General features: G+C 45.9%; 1 protein-coding gene across 2 annotated transcripts in view; it reads left to right on the top strand.

The window, feature by feature from the left end:
• The window catches only part of LOC147725618 (E3 ubiquitin-protein ligase TRIM7-like), a 76,241-nt gene extending 54,741 nt beyond the window's left edge, over positions 1 to 21,500 (top strand). The window contains exon 6 of one of the 2 annotated variants that reach the window (XM_086964310.1): positions 20,208 to 21,500. In XM_086964310.1, the coding sequence (XP_086820436.1) occupies positions 20,208 to 20,731 (524 nt within the window). In that variant the 3' untranslated portion in view covers positions 20,732 to 21,500. Of the gene's footprint in view, positions 1 to 10,335; positions 11,071 to 20,207 lie in introns of those variants that run through there. The other variant, XM_086964309.1, reaches the window with a different exon arrangement.
• The last annotated feature ends 341 nt before the right edge of the window (positions 21,501 to 21,841 follow it).

Raw genomic sequence — 21,841 nt, 5'->3', positions numbered from 1 at the left:
TACTCTTTACAGCCCTCTCAACTAGCACAGAGCATATGGAGATGGGCAATTCCTCAAAACATATTCCTTTTAGCCCAACATCTTCCAGGAATACAGAATCAGATGGCTGATCTATTAAGTCGTCAGACACAACAGATTCACGAGTGGGAACTTCATCCACAAGTCCTCCAACAGTTTTTACAAATGTGGGGACATCCAGAGATAGATCTCTTCGCCACACATTTAAACACAAAATGCCCAATCTTCTCTGCCAGATATCCACACCCATTGTCCAAAGGAAATGCAATATGGATGAATTGGTCAGGCAGATGTGCCTACGCTTTTCAGCCTCTCCCACTCATTCCACTAGTGGTAAGCTGACTGCAACAACAGTCACTAACACTGATCCTAGTTGCTCCAACATGGGCCAGACAACCCTGGTACATAACCTTGCTGGAACTATCAGTAGTACCACACCAAATCGACATCTCTCCCCAAAACTCTTAACAGTGGAGTGGTGTGGCTCACTGGTTAGAGGCGGCAGACCCGGAAGCAGAGAACGGCCCGGGACCAGGGTTCAATTCCCGATGCGGCAGGGTCGTGGACCAGGGTCAGCGGACTTGATAATTCTCGCCTCGGTGCCTACTCTAACCAGGGATCACACGCGGCAACTCTGGGCATTAGCTTGCCTCATCTCCACAATGGCCCCCTACATACGCCGGGGATGCCTGGTTTCACCTTGGAGATACCCAGAAGGGAACATCTCACAGGGAAAGCCAGGACTGGTTCCCCAGCGGTCTTCAGCGCCAGGACACCCCGAGATGGGGTAACAGTGCGCTTTACAAGTATCATCATTACATTACATTACATTACATTACATAACACAGAACCATGGGGAGAAATCAGACACCGAGATCCAGCACAGTTCAACCTGGCGATCCGGCTCTTGAAGTCCTAGACTTTGGTTATCTCAATCTTCCACCTGATTGTATGAATGTCATCAAAGAAGCTAGGCATCCCACCACTAGAGCCTGCTATGCAGCCAAGTGGAAAAGATTTGTAATATACTGTACCAATAACACAATCAATCCTCTAGATGTGTCTATTCAACACATCATGTTACCTGCTGCATCTTCAAAGATGTAATTTAGCATACACATCAATCCGATTACATCTCGCTGCCATAGCAGCATATCTGCAAAATAGACAACATCTATCATTATTCAGGCTACCTGCCATTAAAGCATGTATGGAAGGCCTCAAAATAATAATTTCTCCCAGAGTACCACCCTCTCCAGTGGGGAATCCAAACATCGTCCTCACTAGGTTAATGGGTCCTCCATTTGAACCTCTGCATAACTGTGAGCTACAATTTCTTACATGGAACGTAACTTTCCTTGTCGCTATCACATTTCTCAGGAGAGTCAGTGAGCTACAGGCACTAAGTATTACAACTCCATCATAACAAAGTGGTTCTCAGAACAAATCCCAAATTCCTTCCAAAAGTTATTACTCCCTTCCATCTAAACCAGTCTTTAGAGTTGCCAGTATTCTTCTCGCAACCACAAACAGTTGCAAAAAAAGCTCTTCATACACTACACGTAAAAAGAGCACTTCTCTACTACATTGATAGAACAAAACCTTTTCGTAAAACAAAACAACTTTTTGTTTCCTTCTTACCACCACATAAAGGCAATCCTGTATCAAAGTCTGGAATTGCAAGGTGGATTGTCAAATGTATACCAATTTGCTATCACAAAGCAAAACATACACTTTATATTCCCCCTAAAGCACATTCCACTCTCAAAATAGGGGCTTCCATGGCTTTTTTAGTTAACATTCCCTTAGATGATATCTGCAAAGCAGCTACATGGTCTACACCGCACACATTCACAAAACACTTTTGTGTAGCTGTGCAAGCAAAACAACAAGCTAGTGTGGGCCAGGCTGTACTCAAAACACTATTTCAAACTACTGCAATAGATACTGGTGGTCGCCGCTAGGGACAGTACTGCTATGCAATCTATGCATAGTGTGTGATCTGCAGCTCATATGCCTCAAACGGAAAATGCTACTTACCAGCATGCATCTGGTCTTGGCATATAGAGCTGCAGATTCACCCACGCCCACCCACCTCCCCGGCTACCTTTATCTGTTCCAGTATTATCCTAATTAGATACAACATACATGAACATCTCTTTCTGTTTTCACAAACTCCATCATTTCCCTTCTTGGCGAAAAAACAATCTGAAGATGGAGTTGATGCCCATGCACACTATTGTCCAATCGAGGAGTCACCTATCTCGTGACTTCCAAAGACTTGTTCAAAGACAATAACAAACTGCAAACATCCGGGCCCAACACCAGATGGCGATCTATGCATAGTGAGTGAATCTGCAGCTATACATGCCAAGAACAGATGCATACTGATAAGTAGCATTTTCCTTTAGAAAGGGGGTATTTTCTAACTACCCAAGCCTGCCTCTGTTAGGTTGTGTATTCCATGTCAGGTTTGTGAGTGACAGGGGCTGGGGTGGCTCCAGGAGACAGGACGAGTCAGCACACGGCTGAATAGACCTATCTGCATGTAGAGTGGTGGGAGGAGTAGCACCTAGACCTGCATAGGACTGTGCCTGCCTTCCGCAATGCTGGCTTCATCCCCTGTGGTTTGTATGAGGACCCTGGCCCACACTGACAAAGGAAGAAGGTGTACACTGGCAGAATGCAACCAGAACTGGTTTGGGCTAGGTACAGGACCCTCTGCCTTCAGAGGACAAAGGATTTACTGGTATAAATAGTGGAGCCCAGACCCCAGGACTTTAGATCACTTCTGGGAAAACAAGACAAACCTTTGCTAAGGAGAAGAACCAAGGAAGCTGCAGGAGTTTGGGCTGCCCCTCTGCCAGTGTGCTGTTTGCTGGGTTGGCCTGCAGTGGTTTCTTTATTGCCAAGCAAAAGAGAAGGAACTTTTAAGGAACTTTTTATCATCTTGCTGAATATTTCAAACAAGGGCTTGAATTTGAGCTTGCCTCCTGTCTGAAGTCTCAGGGATACAAAAGACGTCACCTCTTCTGTTTACCTGCATCTGGAACTTGCTGTTCTAGCTGCTACAGAAGGAAATTGCAACACCGACACCGGCGAGCGATGCTGCACTCTGCATCGAAGCCGTGAGTGCTGCTCCGACTTACAACGTAGGCCTGACGCCAGCCTCCGTGCCACATCGACGCCAGCTAGCGACATCATAACCTGCCATAAGCCGTGAGCACTGCTCCGAGTTGCGACGTAGGCCAGACGCCTGCTGTTGTGCCGCATCGACTCCAAAGCCGACATCGCAGAGCCGATCCTCGACGTGGGTGATCGAGAATCCATCTACATCGGGACATCGTACGGAACCAGGGTTTCGGCACCATCGTAACGTCACCTCCTCTCCGGTAAGGAACTGACGCCTCCCCTGCTTTGCACAAGCATCGAGGATCTGACGCATCGCCTCCCAAAGCAAGGAACCGACGCCGCACAGCGCCAACGACACCACATCTCCCCGATGCAGCTAGCTGTCTTTGTTTTCACTTTTACAAAATACTGTTTTGTGTGGGTTTGTTTTGACTCCGGGCCCGACACCGCGCACCTGGTGGTCGGCGCCGTACTTTGGGATTTCTTTGACCTTGACGTCGTGATAACTCCAGTTGGGGTTATCTGTTGCTAAAGACTGCTTTTAAGTGAATAACCTATTTTTTAACTAACTTTACCATCTTGAAGTATTATTTTCGATGACAGTATTGTGGATTTTTGTCGTTTGTGGTCTTGTGTTAAGTCTATATAAAGAATACTTATTTTTATAAAACCTGTGTGGTGTGCATCTGTAGTATTTTCACAGTATTACTGTATGTGTCACAAGTGCTTTACACACTGCCTCTAAGATAAGCCTGTCTGCTCATTGCAAGCTACCAAGGGAGTGAGCAGGGGTTATCCAGGAGTGTAATCCCCTTTCCCTGACTAGAAGCAAGGCTCCCTATTTGGTCAAAGGTGCAAACCATTGCCAACTAGAGACCCCCAGTTCTACTAGGCAAGATACACTTTGAGCAGTTATTTTGAAATATAAGGAGCATTCTCATCCTGGATATTCATGCATAACCTTTAACAGAGGCCCTTAGAATGAACTAATTTGGTGCAGGGCCTTTAGTTAATTTTATTCACCTGTACTTAGACCAATCACCTCTATAATCACAACACAACCCTACATTAAATGCAAACCCTGACTTTGGAGAACATTAGATATGTTAAGATATGTTAAGATATGTAACTGACAGAGCTCTTGAGGCAGAAGCCGGGAGCAGGGGAAAATTGTTTTTAAAAGATTACTTTTTAAAAATTTGTGTGTGATATTCTTGTGCCTTTTAAAGTCCCATCTGATTGCTCTTCCCCCGATCTTCTCCTCCCCGCGCAGCCGAGTCAGGCGCTGCAGCGGGTTGCAGGAGGATCGCCGTGACCCCCGGGCACCGCCCACTGACCGAGGCCGCGCCCCCCTACTACTTAAGGCGCGCTTTCAGCCCGGCGCATTGTAACTGACAGAGCTCTTGAGGCGGAAGCCGGGAGCAGGGGAAAATTGTTTTTTAAAAGATTACTTTTTAAAAATTTGTGTGTGATATTCTTGTGCCTTTTAAAGTCCCATCTGATTGCTCTTCCCCCGATCTTCTCCTCCCCGCGCAGCCGAGTCAGGCGCTGCAGCGGGTTGCAGGAGGATCGCCGTGACCCCCGGGCACCGCCCACTGACCGAGGCCACGTCTCCCTACTACTTAAGGCGCGCTTTCAGCCCGGCGCATTGTAACTGACAGAGCTCTTGAGGCGGAAGCCGGGAGCAGGGGAAAATTGTTTTTAAAAGATTACTTTTTAAAAATTTGTGTGTGATATTCTTGTGCTTTTTAAAGTCCCATCTGATTGCTCTCCCCTCGATCTTCTCCTCCCCGCGCAGCCGAGTCAGGCGCTGCAGCGGGTTGCAGGAGGATCGCCGTGACCCCCGGGCACCGCCCACTGACCGAGGCCACGCCCCCTACTACTTAAGGCGCGCTTTCAGCCCGGCACATTGTAACTGACAGAGCTCTTGAGGCGGAAGCCGGGAGCAGGGGAAAATTGTTTTTTAAAAGATTACTTTTTAAAAATTTGTGTGTGATATTCTTGTGCTTTTTAAAGTCCCACCTGATTGCTCTCCCCTCGATCTTCTCCTCTCCGTGCAGCCGAGTCAGGCGCTGCAGCGGGTTGCAGGAGGATCGCCGTGACCCCCGGGCACCGCCCACTGACCGAGGCCACGCCCCCTACTACTTAAGGCGCGCTTTCAGCCCGGCGCATTGTAACTGACAGAGCTCTTGAGGCGGAAGCCGGGAGCAGGGGAAAATTGTTTTTAAAAGATTACTTTTTAAAAATTTGTGTGTGATATTCTTGTGCTTTTTAAAGTCCCATCTGATTGCTCTCCCCTCGATCTTCTCCTCCCCGCGCAGCCGAGTCAGGCGCTGCAGCGGGTTGCAGGAGGATCGCCGTGACCCCCGGGCACCGCCCACTGACCGAGTCCACACCCCCCCTCCCTGACATATATCAGAATGTGCTGTTTCCGGAAGCGCAGCGGACGGGCGTGGCGGGTGCGCCGGTGGTGCGCCGAAGTCACGCCAAAGGCAAGCCCGTCTGCGCCCGTCCGCGACCAAACGGGACCAGGGGCCACATCCCCTGGGTCCCACACATCCCATGGCTCAGCAGCCATCCACAACATCGGAACTACAGCTGTTGCATGCTGCACACACATCTACTCACCAGCTGAACTCCCTCCCCACTGCCTTGGCTGCAAACATCCCTTCTACAATACTATGTTGCCAGCTACGACGCAGGAATATTGTATGTATCTGCTAAATTGTAGGTCACTACCGAGACACAGCACGCAAATTGCTTTGCTGCTAGAAGAGTGCAAGCCGGATGCCGTCTTTCTGACGGAAACATGGCTTACATCCCAATCTGAGCCATATCTAATCTCAGCCTTACCCCCTGGTTTTCAAATATACAGATTAGATCGGACGGAGGAGAGAGGAGGAGGCTTGGCTATTATACTGAAAGACCAGTACCGCTGTCGCACTACAGCTGAAACAATCCCTGAGTGCGAGAGCCTAGCATTCAGCATTGATTTCACTGCTAATAGCTCCTTTTCCGGCACTCTGATATACCGTCCCCCAGAGCCGGCAAAAATGTTCCACAGATCGCTTCCAAACATTATCGCCGAACGAATCATGTCCACAGCTAACTACACGATTCTGGGAGATCTTAACCTTCATTTTAATACTCCCACAGATCACACTGCCATGGAATTAACAGACGATTTAGCAGCCTTACAACTAACCCAGCTTGTCACAGCCCCTACACATGAAAAAGGCAACCTACTTGACCCGATTTTTAGTAACAGCACCGATCTGGTGGTGAGCTAACCTATTCCCCTCCCCTGGTCTGATCACTCCTTAATCCCGTTTAGGTGACACACCTGTAAAGCCCCTCTGCCCACCCCCCAAGTCAAAATTAAGAGGAACTGGGCTAAACTACCCATGGAGGCTTGGCTAAGCAATTTAGACTCCACTTGCCCATCCCTCCGCACAGACCCCAACTTGGCAAATAAGGAATACGAGAGCTGGATCGCGAAATCTCTGGATACTATTCTCCCCTTCCGGAGTTCCATATCAAAGAGACTGCATAAATCAGCACCCTGGTTCTCAGATACCTTAAGAGAAAAAAAACGCCTCTGTAGGAAACGAGAGAGAGCGTGGCGTTTAGACTTCCTACCCGAGAAAAAGCTCCAATATAGAGAGGCAATTAAGGCCTATAAAGATGAGGTCAGGTCGGCTCAAGCTGCCTTCTTTGCGGATAAAATCATGGAAGCCAAATCCAAACCTAAGGAAATCTTTCACTTGGTAAAAAAACTTACTAAAGTCAATAACACAGCCCCACCCTTGGCAAAAACGCAAGCACAGTGTAATGAGCTAGCGGAATTTTTCCACAACAAGGTTACCCAGATCTATTCCTCTTTCCCGACAGTAGCCATAAATCCAGGAGTAGTCGACCAAATACCTCTGAAACTTCCTACTCTCCGTGACCGGCCAATCCTTGAACACTTCTCCCCTTTAGATCTTGAAATTCTGAATCAATTGGCCCGCCAAGTCAAATCTGGCTCTCCACTTGACCCAGCACCTCCGGAGATCATGTTGCAGGCAAGCCAGGCCACCCTGCCCGCAATTCTGGATCTGTTAAACTCTTCCATCTTATCTTGCACAGTGCCCACTGTATGGAAGAGAGCCATGGTGCGGGCACTGCTAAAAAAAAACAACCTTGACCCAGAAGATCACTCCAGCTACCGCCCAATCTCACTGCTCCCCTGGGTAAGCAAGATCTTGGAGAAATATATAAACATCCAGCTAATTCAATTTCTCGAGAACAACTTGCTTCTGGATACCACTCAAACAGGCTTTAGACCCAAGCACGGAACTGAAACCGCTTTGTTAGCGGTTACCGAAGAGTCACGCAGGATACTGGACCAAGGAGGATCAGTGGCAGTGATCCTCCTTGACCTAAGCGCAGCTTTCGACACGGTCAGCTATACCACTCTGCTGAACCGTCTATTTAGCATCGGAGTAACAGGCAAGGCACTTAGGTGGCTTGACTCTTTCCTGAGCAATAGATCTTTTCAGATCTTTGACGGGGACACAGTGTCAGCCAGCAAACCACTGAGTTGTGGGGTTCCGCAGGGCTCCTCCTTGAGCCCTGCGTTGTTCAACATATATATGAAACCACTGGCTGGGGTCGTCGAACCGCACGGTATCAAGATCATATCGTATGCGGACGATACCCAGCTAGTGGTTTCCTTGGTTCAGGATGGTAACAGGCAAACCTCGGAAGGCCTGATGAAATGTCAAGGAATGGATGACAGCCTCCTCTTTAAAACTTAATGGAGATAAAACAGAGCTCATGCTCCTGGGCCCAGTATCACCAGTGCCATTTATCTCCCTCTGGCCTCCCTGCCTGGGCACCCCTCTTACCCCCAAGGAAAGTGTAAAAAGCCTGGGAGTGTGGCTGGATAAAAATCTCTCTTTTACCATCCAGGCCACCAAACTGTCTGCCACGTGCTTCGGCTTACTCAGAACACTGAGGATAGTTCTGCCTCTTTTGCCAATGGAAGCCAAACAGGTGGCAGTACAGGGCTTGATACAGTCCCGGCTAGATTTTAATAACGCCCTTTACGTGGGTGCCCCAGAACTGACCTTGCGGAAGTTGCAGGTTGTACAGAACTGTGCAGCCCGTACCTTGCTACAGATCCCCCGCACTCAGTCAGCCAGGCCCGGACTAAAAAGATTGCACTGGCTGCCGGTGAAGCAGAGAGTCGCATTTAAGGCATTGTGCATCGCCCACTGGGCCTTCTGGAAGACGGGCCCAGCAATTAATGACAACCTAGTCACCCGCTACCACCCAAGCAGGAATTTTCGCTCTATGGAGGCTTTCTTGGCCGTAGTGCCCAAAGTTAAAAGAGATAGAACCGGAGGCAGGATGTTCTCCCTAAATGCCTCCAAGTTGTGGAACTCACTTCCAGCACAACTTCGCTCCAACCCTAATCTGCTCTCATTCCGCAAACAATTAAAGACCCTTTTGTTTGCAAAGTCCACCGAGGCCTAGCTTCTTCCTCAACGCCCAGTTCTGTCTAGAGACTCAGCGCTTAGACGCCCGTGGGGCAGCAATCGCGCTCTATAAATCGACATACAATACAATACAATACAATATTACTATTACATATTTTATTTATTTATTTGAAAGGTTTTATATAGGTTAGGTCAAGACTAAATGATCTCTGGCAAAGATTTCGCGTGTGGGGCCCTTTGTGCCTTGCAGAGCCTGTCCAAGGAGGAGCAGGGCCCAGTGATGAAGCTGCCACCTCTTGGAGGCGAGGGCTCGTGCTTCAAAAAGAAGATGCTTAGCATGACCCTTATAGTCACTGAACATGGAAGGCCAAACCTTTACAGCGGAACTGCACACTCAACAGTCTAACAATATGTGTAGGCAGAGTGTGTGCTGGTCCACAACTTCTCTCTGTCCCTCCCAGTTTTGGGATATGTTATCATTCATGATACAGCTGCTGACATTAGTCTAAAAACCTTCTGAAATGCTTGACAATAGCTCAACATAAATCGTGAGCTATCATCTCTTTACCATCTTGACAAAAAAAGTGCACTGAAAACTAACTCTAAACTACAAAGTTAAAAATTATAATGCTGAAAAAAACAAATCGCTTCTAATCTTACTTTAGTGGGGGATGTGCAACTATTGTGCAGATAAACTACCAGGACCTGAATGTACTAAGTGTGTTCATTATCATGCTGCACTAAAAGCCCACAGCTGAAGGTGACTTGTGGGCAGTCAACTTTGGAATACATTTTACGCCTTCCGCTGACTAATGCCAGTGTGTGGGCAAACATGCTCTATGCCCAGCCCCCGCTACGCCAGGCAGAACTGGTACATGACATATGGAACATGGTCTATCAAACACCCTTGAAAAACCTCTTAAATGTTAGTTATGGTTCACGGTACACAAATAGAAAGCGCCCTAAAATGTGCCAATTATGGTATACAAAGCACATCATAGCTCACCCCCGCCATGCTCAGTACACCCCTGAGACAATAGCATGAAAAAGGGCTTTCTACAAAGAGTAAACATGGTGAGATATGCTGAGCATCATACAATAACTGGTGAATTTCAGGTCTTTTTCAGTTTTGGGTGTGCAGAATCATAACTCGTGTTTTCAGTGGAAAAAAGACAGACGGACAGACAGACAGACAGACAGACAGACAGACAGATAGATAGATAGATAGATAGATAGATAGATAGATAGATAGATAGATAGATAGATAGATAGATAGATAGATAGATAAATAGATAGATAGATAGATAGATAGATAGATATGGCCGTGTTCAGCTGCAGGAGTCATCTTATACTGTGTCCCACGTTACAAGGCAATGGCGGTTACTGTAATATCTGGGAAAATTTCTTAGGCCAAAGTGTGATTCCCCAGGTGGGATGAAAGTGTGTCTGTCAAGGGCTATAGGGACCAGAGCAAAGGCTTTACTGTTGTGTAGTTTGACAGCACTACTTTTATTGACTTTGTATGGCTAAGTAAACATAATCTAAACTGCCAGTCCTGACATAGAATTCCACTGTGGCACTCTATGCACCAGGACCACCTCTACAACCTCAGCTCTTTCTGCAGTCCTGGTCTGTCTGTGTGTCGAGTACCAGTATGAGTTCTGTGGTCACAGTAAATCTAAAGTCTCTCCTCTTTCTGCAGTGCCTGTCACTCTGGATCCAGACACAGCCAACAAGGACCTGGTCCTGTCTGAAAGCGGGAGACGTGTGAGATGGACAGACAGAGAGCAGACTGTGCCTGACAACCCCAAAAGATTCACTTCTGACAGAAGTGTTTTGGGGACGGAGGGGTTCAAGTCAGGGAAGCATTACTGGGAGGTGCAGGTGGTGGAGGACGGAGGAGGTTGGTTTGTGGGGGTTGCCAGAGAGTCAGTAAGTAGGGACCCTGGATTACCTGGGGGCGGGATCTGGGCTCTGTGGTGGTATAATAATGTTCACATGGCAGTCACCGCCTATCTATCCTGCTATACTGGTACCTCGTCTGATTACCCCCTGTTTCTCAACGATCACCCCAAGAAGCTGGGTGTGTACCTGGACTACGAAGCAGGGCGGCTGTCTCTGTACAACACTGACACCATGGAGCATCTCCACACCTTCATCAAGGCCGCCTTCAATGAAAGAATCTTTCCGTTCTTCTGCCTCTGGGGTGCAGAGGTACGCATTCTATAGACCCTACATTGTCCATCCATCTCCACCTTGGTGTCCCATCTTCTCTTATTAGCCATTTACTCCCATCGGAGGTGTTTGTGGAAATTCTGTCACTACCGACTTTAGGTGGACTTACGACTCTTTGTAATTGTATGAAATACAAGGTTTTGTTTTTTCATGTCTATGTCTTATAGATTGTTTTCTTTAAAATAAAAACATATCACCTGTTGCCATTTCCCTGTTAATGTTATCTGCCAATAGCAAAGACTAATCATTAAAACATTAACCATCATTGTCGCTGCTGGTCCAGTGGTGTGTCCTCTCAAGGTGGTATCACCTTTCCAGCAGAGTTATCTTACTTTGGCTGTGACACATACACTGCCCCTTAAAAGCATTATTGTCCCATGGGACAGAGATGTCGTCCCCATCAGCATCAGCTCATGCAGTTATCACTGCAATCAGACTCAATATACTTTTCTAAAGATGTCAAGGGACAACAAGAGGTTTGACGCGGACACTGACCAAAATTTTCAGTCCACTCCTCTGCCGGACTACTCAATGGGTCAAATTTGGCTGCAAGTCAACTAATGCTCTAAGAGGGAATGCCCCTCACACATGTAAAGCACCTTAGTGAGTGCTACACATTTTTCAAAATCACACAATCACTTAAAATCAAGTAATTTGCACCTACACACTTTGGTCCTGAGGAAAGCCAGTTTTAATCATAAAGGCCTGGCTGAAACATGTAGACCACACCTGGATGTAGAAAACCCTAATTAACACTCCTATAACATCCAACAGCCTTTTTTAATGCTAACAGTGACCCAGTTATTAAAATATAATTTACCCTCAGGTACTGGGACCCCTTTTAAATTTTCACCTTCACGTCACTACACTGCACACTCAGAAACATACCTGCTCCGCTGTATTCAGGCGTCGAAGCACAACCTGGGCACACTCGGTGTCACTAGGTGGGCCCGATGATGAAGGATGTATGACGTTACAACGCATACTTTTACCACGCATACCATTACAACGCGGTATTTACAACGAATACCGTTACAACGCATAGCGCTTAGAGGTGCTGGATAGTGGTAAGTATAATTTTATATTCCAACTCCAGTCCCCGTGGACACTAGGGAAGGTGTTGGATATAAAATATACTTATTCCCTATCCTGGAGCGCCCCCCAGCGCAATGCGTTGTAATGGTATGCGTGGTAATGCCTGCGCTGTAATGGTAGTGCATTGTAAAAACTTCGTTGTAACAGTTGTATACCGATGATGAAGCATGCCACCAACCAGGTTGGTGGGTGAGGGCTTCATGAACAAACAAAGGGTTTGTACCCAGTCTTACAGTCTTGAGTCTATGTAAATTCACAAATAGGCTAGTCCTTTTTGATCTCACATATAAAACGCCGGGGATACGGACTAGCTACCGAGTCCTCTCTCTCGCCTTTGATAGTGAGATATAAGATGCGAATACAGTCAGGACATCCATCGTGAAATAGTCGTGCAGTACTCTGACTCACTGGGGTAAAGGTGAGATCTACAATTTGGGAAGTGACGAAGCTTTCACAGCATTTGTGTTTCTATTAAAACCTAGAATGGCATTTTCATGTTCACTAGGTCACCTTGTTAAAGAGTCAGTCTTTAAAGCAGCTGACCTACTAGGCAAAATGATCAGTATTATCTTTTAAAATGCTAATGTATTGTACTTTTAAAGAAAAATAGGTATCATAGGCCAAGTGGAAGCAGGATATTGCAACGTCATGTAAAGTTTGGCAAAGAGAAACAGAGGATGAATATATTAGCAAAGTAAACACATATGGATTTTTTTTTTTTTAAATGAGAAGGCATAGCCGACAGAAAGAAATATTTTGGAAAGGAGTACACGTGCGCAACTCAAGACATTCTCTGTTTGTATAAACATGAAATATTTTCAAACCTAATATCTATCTATTTACACACACACACAAACACACACACATATGTATATATGAGTCGGAGGGCTGGCAGGTCCCTGGTTTATCTTTTCTGTATTTCTAAGCAGCGCATATCATTGGCATACTTAATATGTATTATCGGCTGGAACGACTAACTTAGGAACGTAAGAACAACTGCACCATCAAAAATAACGAACAAACGCTAAGTCACGCGAGTGAAATATACAGCGCAATCAAGCAATAACTTTGCAGCATGTATTCAGACCAAGCGCGCCGAGATACAGCGGATGACATCTTCCGCACAGACACAGTACAAGGTGCAACAGCGAGTAGCACAGAGCCTCAAGTCCAAAGTCCCCTTAAAACATTATTCACAAAATTAGAGAGACTGTTCGAATGCGAGATCCGCAAATGGTGGGAAGCAACTTCACTTCAGAAATATCTGGAAGTAAATCGTATCCCACGCGGACTCCGTGTTTACACGGTACCCGCATATGAAAACCCAGACCCAAAATTTTTGGACGAATGGGCAAATTATACAGCTGAAATGTCCGGCGGGATGGTAAAGATTCTGATCAAATTTGCGTGGAGCGATAGGGAAAAATTCCAGAAAGACATAGAAGCATTGGAAGCCCTAATTGCACAGGACCCAGATTCTACACAATGTGCTGATTTACGTGAAGCCATGAAAAAAAGACTTTTGGCATATGAAGAAAAAATTAAAAAACGTAAACAAACGAAATTCCAAAGAGATGCACGCGTCTATGCACAAGGGCGTATCTTAACCTTCGCTCGCAAGTTTGATGCTCCAAGAAAAGCTTTAAGAAGTGGAGCAACCAAAACAATTGCCTTCAGAATCTGAAGTAACAGATAATGAGCAATCCGACGATGAAAGAACAGCAGTACAAGGAACTGCTTCTAGCCAGTCCCATTTTCGCGAGGAGTTTCAATTAATGCGCCAGTCTCATCAAAGAGGGGCAAAAAGGAAACCCCCAGAAACAAGACAAACGCCAAGACAAGACAAGACAAACATGGCGAGGGGGCTTCAATCTCAGGCAATCAAGTGATGGCTACCCGAACCAGAAGCCAAAGAGGCAACAGGAGATAAGTGCTGAGGATGATTTGACGATTGTTAATCTAACCACATACAAGCTTTCACTTAAGAACATGTTCTCAAGAAAGGATTGACATTTTGCCTAACAAATAAGTTTAAATATACCCAGACCAGGATTGATCTGTTTCTTTTCACACGTAAATTAAAGCTAAAAAAAATTCATAAATTGAAGAGCCTCACAAGTACTGGCACTGAAAGAACAAGTGATTCCATAACGACAAATCTTGATGTGGATGATTTGAATCTACTAGAAGTCATGGCAAGTCAAAGGAGAGATTCTGATGAACAATCAATTGCCAGCATAGACACTGCAGCACAATTTGGAATAACACAAACAAAAGCTGCGACACAGTTCAAACCTCCATCAAAGTTTATACCGATAATGCCGCATGATTCCATTGACGTGTTCGAAGAAACAGTCAAAGCAGACCTGGAAAAACTGAGAACCACAGGATCCATCAATTCCAATAACAAACAATGGAATTTGTCGTTGATTCAAAGAACAGACTGAAATCTAATCCCAACATTGTATGTAAGCCATCCGATAAGGGAGGAAATATCATCCTAAGGACTAGGGAATACTATTGCACCGAAGCATTAAGACAATTGAAAGACGACGACTGCTATACTAGAATAAGTAAAGATGAATACCAGCAGGATGTATGACATTACAACGCATGCTTTTACATCGCATGCCTTTACAACGCGGTTTTTACTACGCAAACCTTTACAACGCATAGCGCTTTGGGGTGCTGGATAGTGAATAGTTTAATTTACTATTCCAACTCCAGTCCCCGTGGACACTAGGGAAGGTGTTGGATAGTAAATTAAACGTATTCCCTATCCTAGAGCGCCCCCCAGCGCAATGCGTTTTAATGGTTTGCTTTATAAAAGTTGCGTCGTAAAGGCACTGCGTGGTAAAAGTTGCGTTTTAAAGGATGTTTCCCGTACCAGCACAGCATCATTAAGTACCATGAACTCATTGACAAGTGGGCAGCTGAAGGAATGCTCAACACGAATGAACTTACATTTTTGACATGCCAGCAACCAATCACTCCAATGTTTTATCACTTACCAAAAATACATAAACATGCTACCCTGCCCCCGGGGAGACCCATCATCTCATCAAAAGGTAGTTTAACCGAACATATGTCACAATATTTGGATTCATTTTTGGTAGAACATGTGAAAAATCTGGCATCGTATATAAGAGACACTTCGGATTTCATTCGTATCATCTCAGATATAGTCTGGGAACCCGACATGTTAATGATTGTACTGGACGTCACAGGATTATATACCTGTATAGCACATAATCATGGAATTGATGCAGTCCAATATTTTTTGAAAACAGGCTCTTTAAAATTGTTGCACCATAACACCATGTTGATTGAATTCTTGCAATTTTGCTTAAAATAACATCCCTCAATGTCAAAGGCCTGAACCACCCCATTAAACACAAGAAGATAGTGGAATATCTAGCAAAGTCCAAAAGTGATTTAGTGTTGCTGCAAGAAACAAATTCTGGATGTGGAGGATGCTAAGCTAGTCAAGGCCAACTGGATAGCGCAGGTAGCGAGCTCACTGGCAGACAAAAAGAAGAGGGGGGTCCTGACCATGGTCTCCAAAGGCTCGAAGCCAACAAAAGACTCACACACACACACACGACAAGGAGGGCAGACTACTCATCACAAACCTCTCAAGAGGAGAGGAACGGCTACATATAGCAAACCTATATGGCCCCAACACAGACGACCCTACATTCTGGACAGAGGTATCGGACTCACTAGCCAAAATCCTGCAGGATGAACTCATCATTGTAGCTGGAGACTTTAACATCCCTTTAGACCACTTAATAGACGCACAGTCCTCCTGTCAATACCACTCATCAAACTCCCATGCAACATTACAGAACATATGCTCAAAATGTTATCTCAAAGACGTGTGGAGACTACAACACCCCGACACGAGGGACTACACCTTCTACTCCAACCCACAAAAATCACACTCAAGGATAGACTATATTCTAATATCAGGCAGCCACACACACTTGATCGAAGAATTGGCAATCGAACCAAGGTTAGTCTCAGACCACTCAGCCATCAATCTAAAACTAAGCGGCTGCCATAACAAAGCTATCCCCAGAAGGTGGCGGTTTAGAAACAACACCATCTCGAATCCGAACAACAAAAAAGAAAAAGAAGAAGCCATAGAGGAATACATAGCTAACAATGACAATAAGGAGGTTAGTACTAGCACACTATGGGAAGCACTAAAAGCAACAATCAGGGGCAACATAATCAATATTAAGGCAAGAATAAACAAGAAAAAGAACCTCAGGATAACCCAACTAGAGGAGGAGATAACAAAGTTAGAGCTGGACCACATAAACGCCAACCACGACAACATAATTGTACACACCCTAACGCAACGCAAAGACGAGTACAATAAAATCATAAGCAAGAGAGCAGGAATGTGGTTCAACAGATGTAAAGCTCTGAACCTATGCGAATCCAATAGAGCAGGGAAACTGTTAGCCTCATACCTGAATCACAAACGCAACCAAGTAGTGATCTCAACAATCACGGACACACATAACAAAACCCACACAAGACATGAGGAAATCCTCAAGACGTTCAAAGACTACTACTCTGAGCTATGCAAAACGGATTGGACACTAGACAAGGAGGAATGCACAAGATACATAGACAGACGGAGACTCACCAAACTAGACCAAGCAGACAAGGCATGACTAGGACAAGAAATCACCCGCACTGAGATAGAGATGGCAGTGAAGTCCCTGAAAAAGAACAAGGCCCCCGGCCCAGAAGGATACACTGCCGACTTCTATAAAGCCTTCCTACCCCAACTAACCTCAACCATGAAAAAGGTCTTTAACCAAACAGCATCCTCAGGTATGGTGCCACTATCCATGACAGAAGCAACAATAATAGTTAGCCCGAAAGAAGGCAAAGACCACCAACTACCGAAGAACTATAGACCCATATCACTCATTAATGTAGACTGTAAAATTTACACCAAAATTCTGGCGGCCACACTGAACAAGCTCCTACCAAAACTAATAAGTAGCACCCAAGTTGGCTTTATGAGGAACCGGATGGCTATTGACAACACACGACTATTCTGCCACATACTAGAACAGGTCTCAACGAGACCGACACCAGCAGTAGCCATAGCACTAGATGCACAGAAGGCCTTCGATAAAGTTTCCTGGGCCTTCCTGGAGCAATGCATGCACGCCTTTAACCTAGGGGAGGATTACATTAGGATGACAATGGCACTGTACCAGTCCACATCAGCGCGTATCACAGTAAATGGGTCACTCTCAGACCCATTCAAGCTCCAACAAGGAACCAGACAAGGGTGCCCCCTCTCGCCGGCACTCTTTCTCCTCGCTCTCAAAGCCCTAATTCAGGACATAAAACTTAATTACAGCATACATGGGGTCGATTATTAACGGAACAACAGTAAAACTGTCCGCCTATGCGTGACGACATACTGATAATGGCACAACAACCAAGGGCTTCAATAAAGTGCTATTGTCCACAATAAAGGAATATTCCAAATTCTCAGGATACAAACTTAACAACGAAAAATCTGAATGTAAACCGCTAAATATCCACTGCAATAGAGACATGCTGGGGGTCAGGTCTGGCCTGGCAGACTGGGCACATCAGATACTTTGGAATCCTCTTTGGCACTGATCTGATAACCACCTTACGCCACAACGAGAAACTCATACTAGAAAAGATCAAGAAACAACTAGAAGCCTGGTCACCCAAGTTCATGACATGGCGGGGGAGAATTGAAACACTAAAAATGATGATTACCCCACTGATAAACTACTTGGCAGGCATGCTCCCAATCTTCCTGACAGATGACTTCCACCAAAAAATAGACAAAATGTTCACCAAATTTCTGTAGCGTGACAAGAAGGCGAGGATCAGAATTAAGAAACTAAGACTCCCGAAAACACAAGGGGGGGTGAACCTAGCAGATTTTAGGCTCTTACAGCTAGCCTTCATAGCTAAACAAGGTACACACTGGGTCTCCCAGATAGCGGAATACACGCCGGTATGGCTACACGTGGAAAAAGCCATCCTGAACAACCTGAACCCACTAGCCCTACTAACGATAAATGCATACCCACAAGCGGCTAACACAATCCTGAAAAACACATAGATACCGCTAATAAAACTGGACAGGAAAATGGAGGTCAGCATTAAAGAGTCCAAATCAGAAGCCCTGTGGCCGAATAACAAGATCAAATACAAGGGGAAAACCCTCAATTTCGAGACATGGATAGAAAGGGACATCTCACATCCACACCAACTGGAGAAAGATACATCTCCGAGTTCCAAACATCCCACCAACTAGAGGACCTGGACCTGTATAGATTTCTAAAGCTGAAAGCAGCCCTGTCAAAATCAAAATTAGCGGACACCCAACCATCGATCTTTCAATGCGTAGCAAACATAAACAAAATAGGCCACTAAGTCTCGCAGCTATACAAAATACTTTGGCCACAAAAATCCAAGCTTAACAATAAAACGAAGGAATACTGGGATAGGCGCACACAACCCCCGCCACAATTAGGCTTGCGGAAGGTTAAGCCTCATGAGGATTAACTTTCCGCAAGCCTAATTGAGTCAATCTCTAATTATTCAGGCTTGTAACCATACTGTCCTGATGATGATCCAACTATTTTTTAAATAGGACTGAAACATCGTCGACTAATGTAAACAGTTTGCACATTAATCGAATCTGATAGAAAAAGTATATTTACTGTTTCCTCAAGCTTGTTAGAAATTTGGGTGACACTCTTCTGCCATAGTGGATGAGCTGCCACTCGGGGTGCATCACCCACAGGTGCTAAGCCTGGGCCCGACTCGACCTCCGGGCCTCCTCTGCTACGTGTCCCACCTTCTCCTCACCTTGACATTGACAGCATGGTGCAATCCGTTGTACTCTCTCAAAATCTGTGATTCAGCTAGCTGGAACCTCAGCCAGGCGGGATTTCACAAGCTATGGTACAGCAGTCGCCACCAAGTCCGTTGGGGAACCTCCTGATTCAGGTGATGCAACAGGGCTCCCTTCGGCGTGAAGTTACGTCGCTTCTGCCACAAAAGTTTGGCGCAGCTCAGGGGCCTCACCCTCCACAGTGTCCGGTCAGCACAACATCCAGCGGTCTGTGATGCAGAGAGGCGTTGTCCACCATTGGTAATCTCCTCCGTGCACCCCGGTGTAGTGGTGGCGCGTGATAAGTGATGCAGACTTCCCTACATTGGTGTGCAGGAAGGCCTCACCTATCCCGGTGGTCATGTTTCCTTGGGATCATGTTTCTTAAGGGAAGTAGGTTTGTGACAGCATTGCAGAAGTTTTAAAGCCTGTTCTCTAATTTGAAATTGTACAAAAGCAACAAATTTCAGTCGTTTTTTTTTCATGGGCATTATGCTTTATTGTATGTGCCATAAAGTGTCCCTTAATGCATCATGCCAAGGCCTTGAAATGTCACACGTGAGCACCCTAGACATGTGAGACGTTAGGAAGTAAAATACAAGGCACCTTTCAACATTATCTGTTTTCGTTCGATTAAAGATAATGGTAATCATGGATCTTCTGAGTTTCTTCTGCACCTGTTATCATGGCAGAGTATTGTATAAAGTATCTATCTACCTCCTCAATAATTGCAATGTAAGTAGAAACAGATCATAAGGGGGATAGGGTATATACAAACTAATTTTGCAAGTACCATTGTGGTGATCTTCTGAAATGACCACTTACAAACTCAGAATCCCGTCGATTTATAAATGCATTGCATCCTAGGCACTCTTTCAGTTGGATCCTTGTCAACCACAAAGGGCTTCTTACAACCTCTCCAGCTTTCAGAAACCTCCAAGGCCCTTTCTTAGTTCTAGGTGGCTCCGGAGTTGATGTTCCAGGATCCCTCTGCCATTTTTGTATTAACTCCCACATGTTGGTACTTGTAGTTCTGTATTTCTAATAGAATAAACAGGTCGGCAGGTACCCGAGGACAAAGATAAATATGTGAAACGGATGATCTGCTCACGCATAGAACACTGGATCTTAACCGCTCTCCAACCCTCCCCTTCTTGTGGGTGACGGCAATGTTGCGTACGCTTGATTTATGGTGTATGATCACTTTGCACAATTGTGACCCCATGATCAGGAGGCGTTCTGTAACTCTGATCTCTGCATCTACTGAATGTCATCATGGTACTCTCTGTCCTCATGTTATGTCTCTATGGTCTCTCCTCTTTCTGCAGAGCTGGTGACTCTGGACCCAGACACAGCCAACCATAAGCTGACCCTGTCTGAGAGTGGAAGACGTGCCAAATGGATACGCGAAGGAGAGGTCTTGCCCGCTAATCCCAAGAGATTCACCCGTGATGGGTGTGTGCTTGGGAGGGAAGGATTCCTCTCAGGGAAGCATTACTGGGAGATAGAGCTGCTGCAGGCAGAGTATTATTGGATCATTGGGGTTGCCAGAGAGTCTGTGAGCAGGAACAAAGGTCCACCTACGGCAGGGATGTGGGCCTTGTCGTGGTATATCAGAGAGTATGAGACAATCACTGATAATCCTTCCTGCTTGTCCGGCTACTCAGAAGTCCGCATACGATTGCATGACCGCCCCAGAAAGCTGGGGATGTATCTCGACTACGAAGCAGGGCGGCTGTCTCTATACAACACAGAGAACCTGGAGCACCTCCACACCTTCACCAAGGCCGCCTTCACCGAGAGAGTCTTTCCATTCTTCTTTCTCTCACAAACAGAAATTCGTATTATATAGACTCTGCAGTTTCTCTCTCATTTCTATAATGGGGTCCATTATTTCTGGAAGTGGTGTGTCACACTAGTAATTTAATCCTGCATAAGGGGTCTGTCTCCAGAATCTTTGAGCTGACTTGTGAATCTTTTGAGTGCACAAGCGTACTCAGGATGTATGCATGAGGTATTTGTATACTGCAAACCTAGCCTAACCGCAGCAATGCGCTATGCAGTGCCTTTGGCAACGATACCGTCAGTGAATGATGGGAGGGGGTAGCTGGTCTGGGAACAGATACAGACCATGAATGCATTGTGATGAAGTGTACTTTAAAGAGGGGTGTCTACAGCTCTTTCCTAACTGATTTCCTGAAAGGAAGGGGCAGTCTTGATGGATATTTGGATGCCGTTCCTGGGTGCATAGATGGTTAACTCCTGCTGGGATTTTTTTTTCCTTTTGGCTATTTTGCATCTAATGTCTGAGGACATAAAGAAGGCAGCCAGATATGTGGGGGTTACTGGTCATTATGGCTTTGTAGAAGATAGGGTCCATTCACAAACGTACATTTTCACATGAGGAAATCTACACATGTATGTTTACTCTTACATTTTGGAGTGACTTTACTACTTTGGGCTTTTCATCATCACTCAAAAGTGTAGGCTTAGCTGTTACTCATCAAATTTAGGAATATCAAAATCCTCTAACCAAATTGGAGTAGTAGTAAGTCCAGCCCACATATAGTCAACCACTGACACTGCAACAGCCTTCCACAGAAAATAATAGAAGTAGAGACTTAGGGGCCCATTAGGACGGTGGGCGGATCGCCCCCGCTAGGCTGGCGGTAGCCAACGCCGGCCTGGCGGGGGCGATCCGCCCGCCATCCTATCCGGAATGACTCCCCGCCATCTTATTATGACGGGGGGACCGCGGCGGACAGAAAGACCGTCTGCCGCTTTTTCGCCCTGGTCGCCTTGCGGCCGGGACGGAAAAGGTTTAATATGGTGGCGGTGTCTATCAGACACCGCCTGCCTTATTAGCATGGGCATTTTCCAATGCCTTGCCGCCACAGAAAGGCATGCAGAGACACCCTGCGGGGGCCCGTTGCGGGCCCCTAGGGACTCCAGGAGGGTGGGG

Source organism: Lissotriton vulgaris, chromosome 3_2 (genome assembly GCF_964263255.1).
Source record: "Lissotriton vulgaris chromosome 3_2, aLisVul1.2, whole genome shotgun sequence".
In the NCBI taxonomy this organism is placed as follows: Eukaryota; Metazoa; Chordata; class Amphibia; order Caudata; family Salamandridae; genus Lissotriton; species Lissotriton vulgaris.
This window is presented reverse-complemented; position numbering and strand designations above follow the sequence as displayed.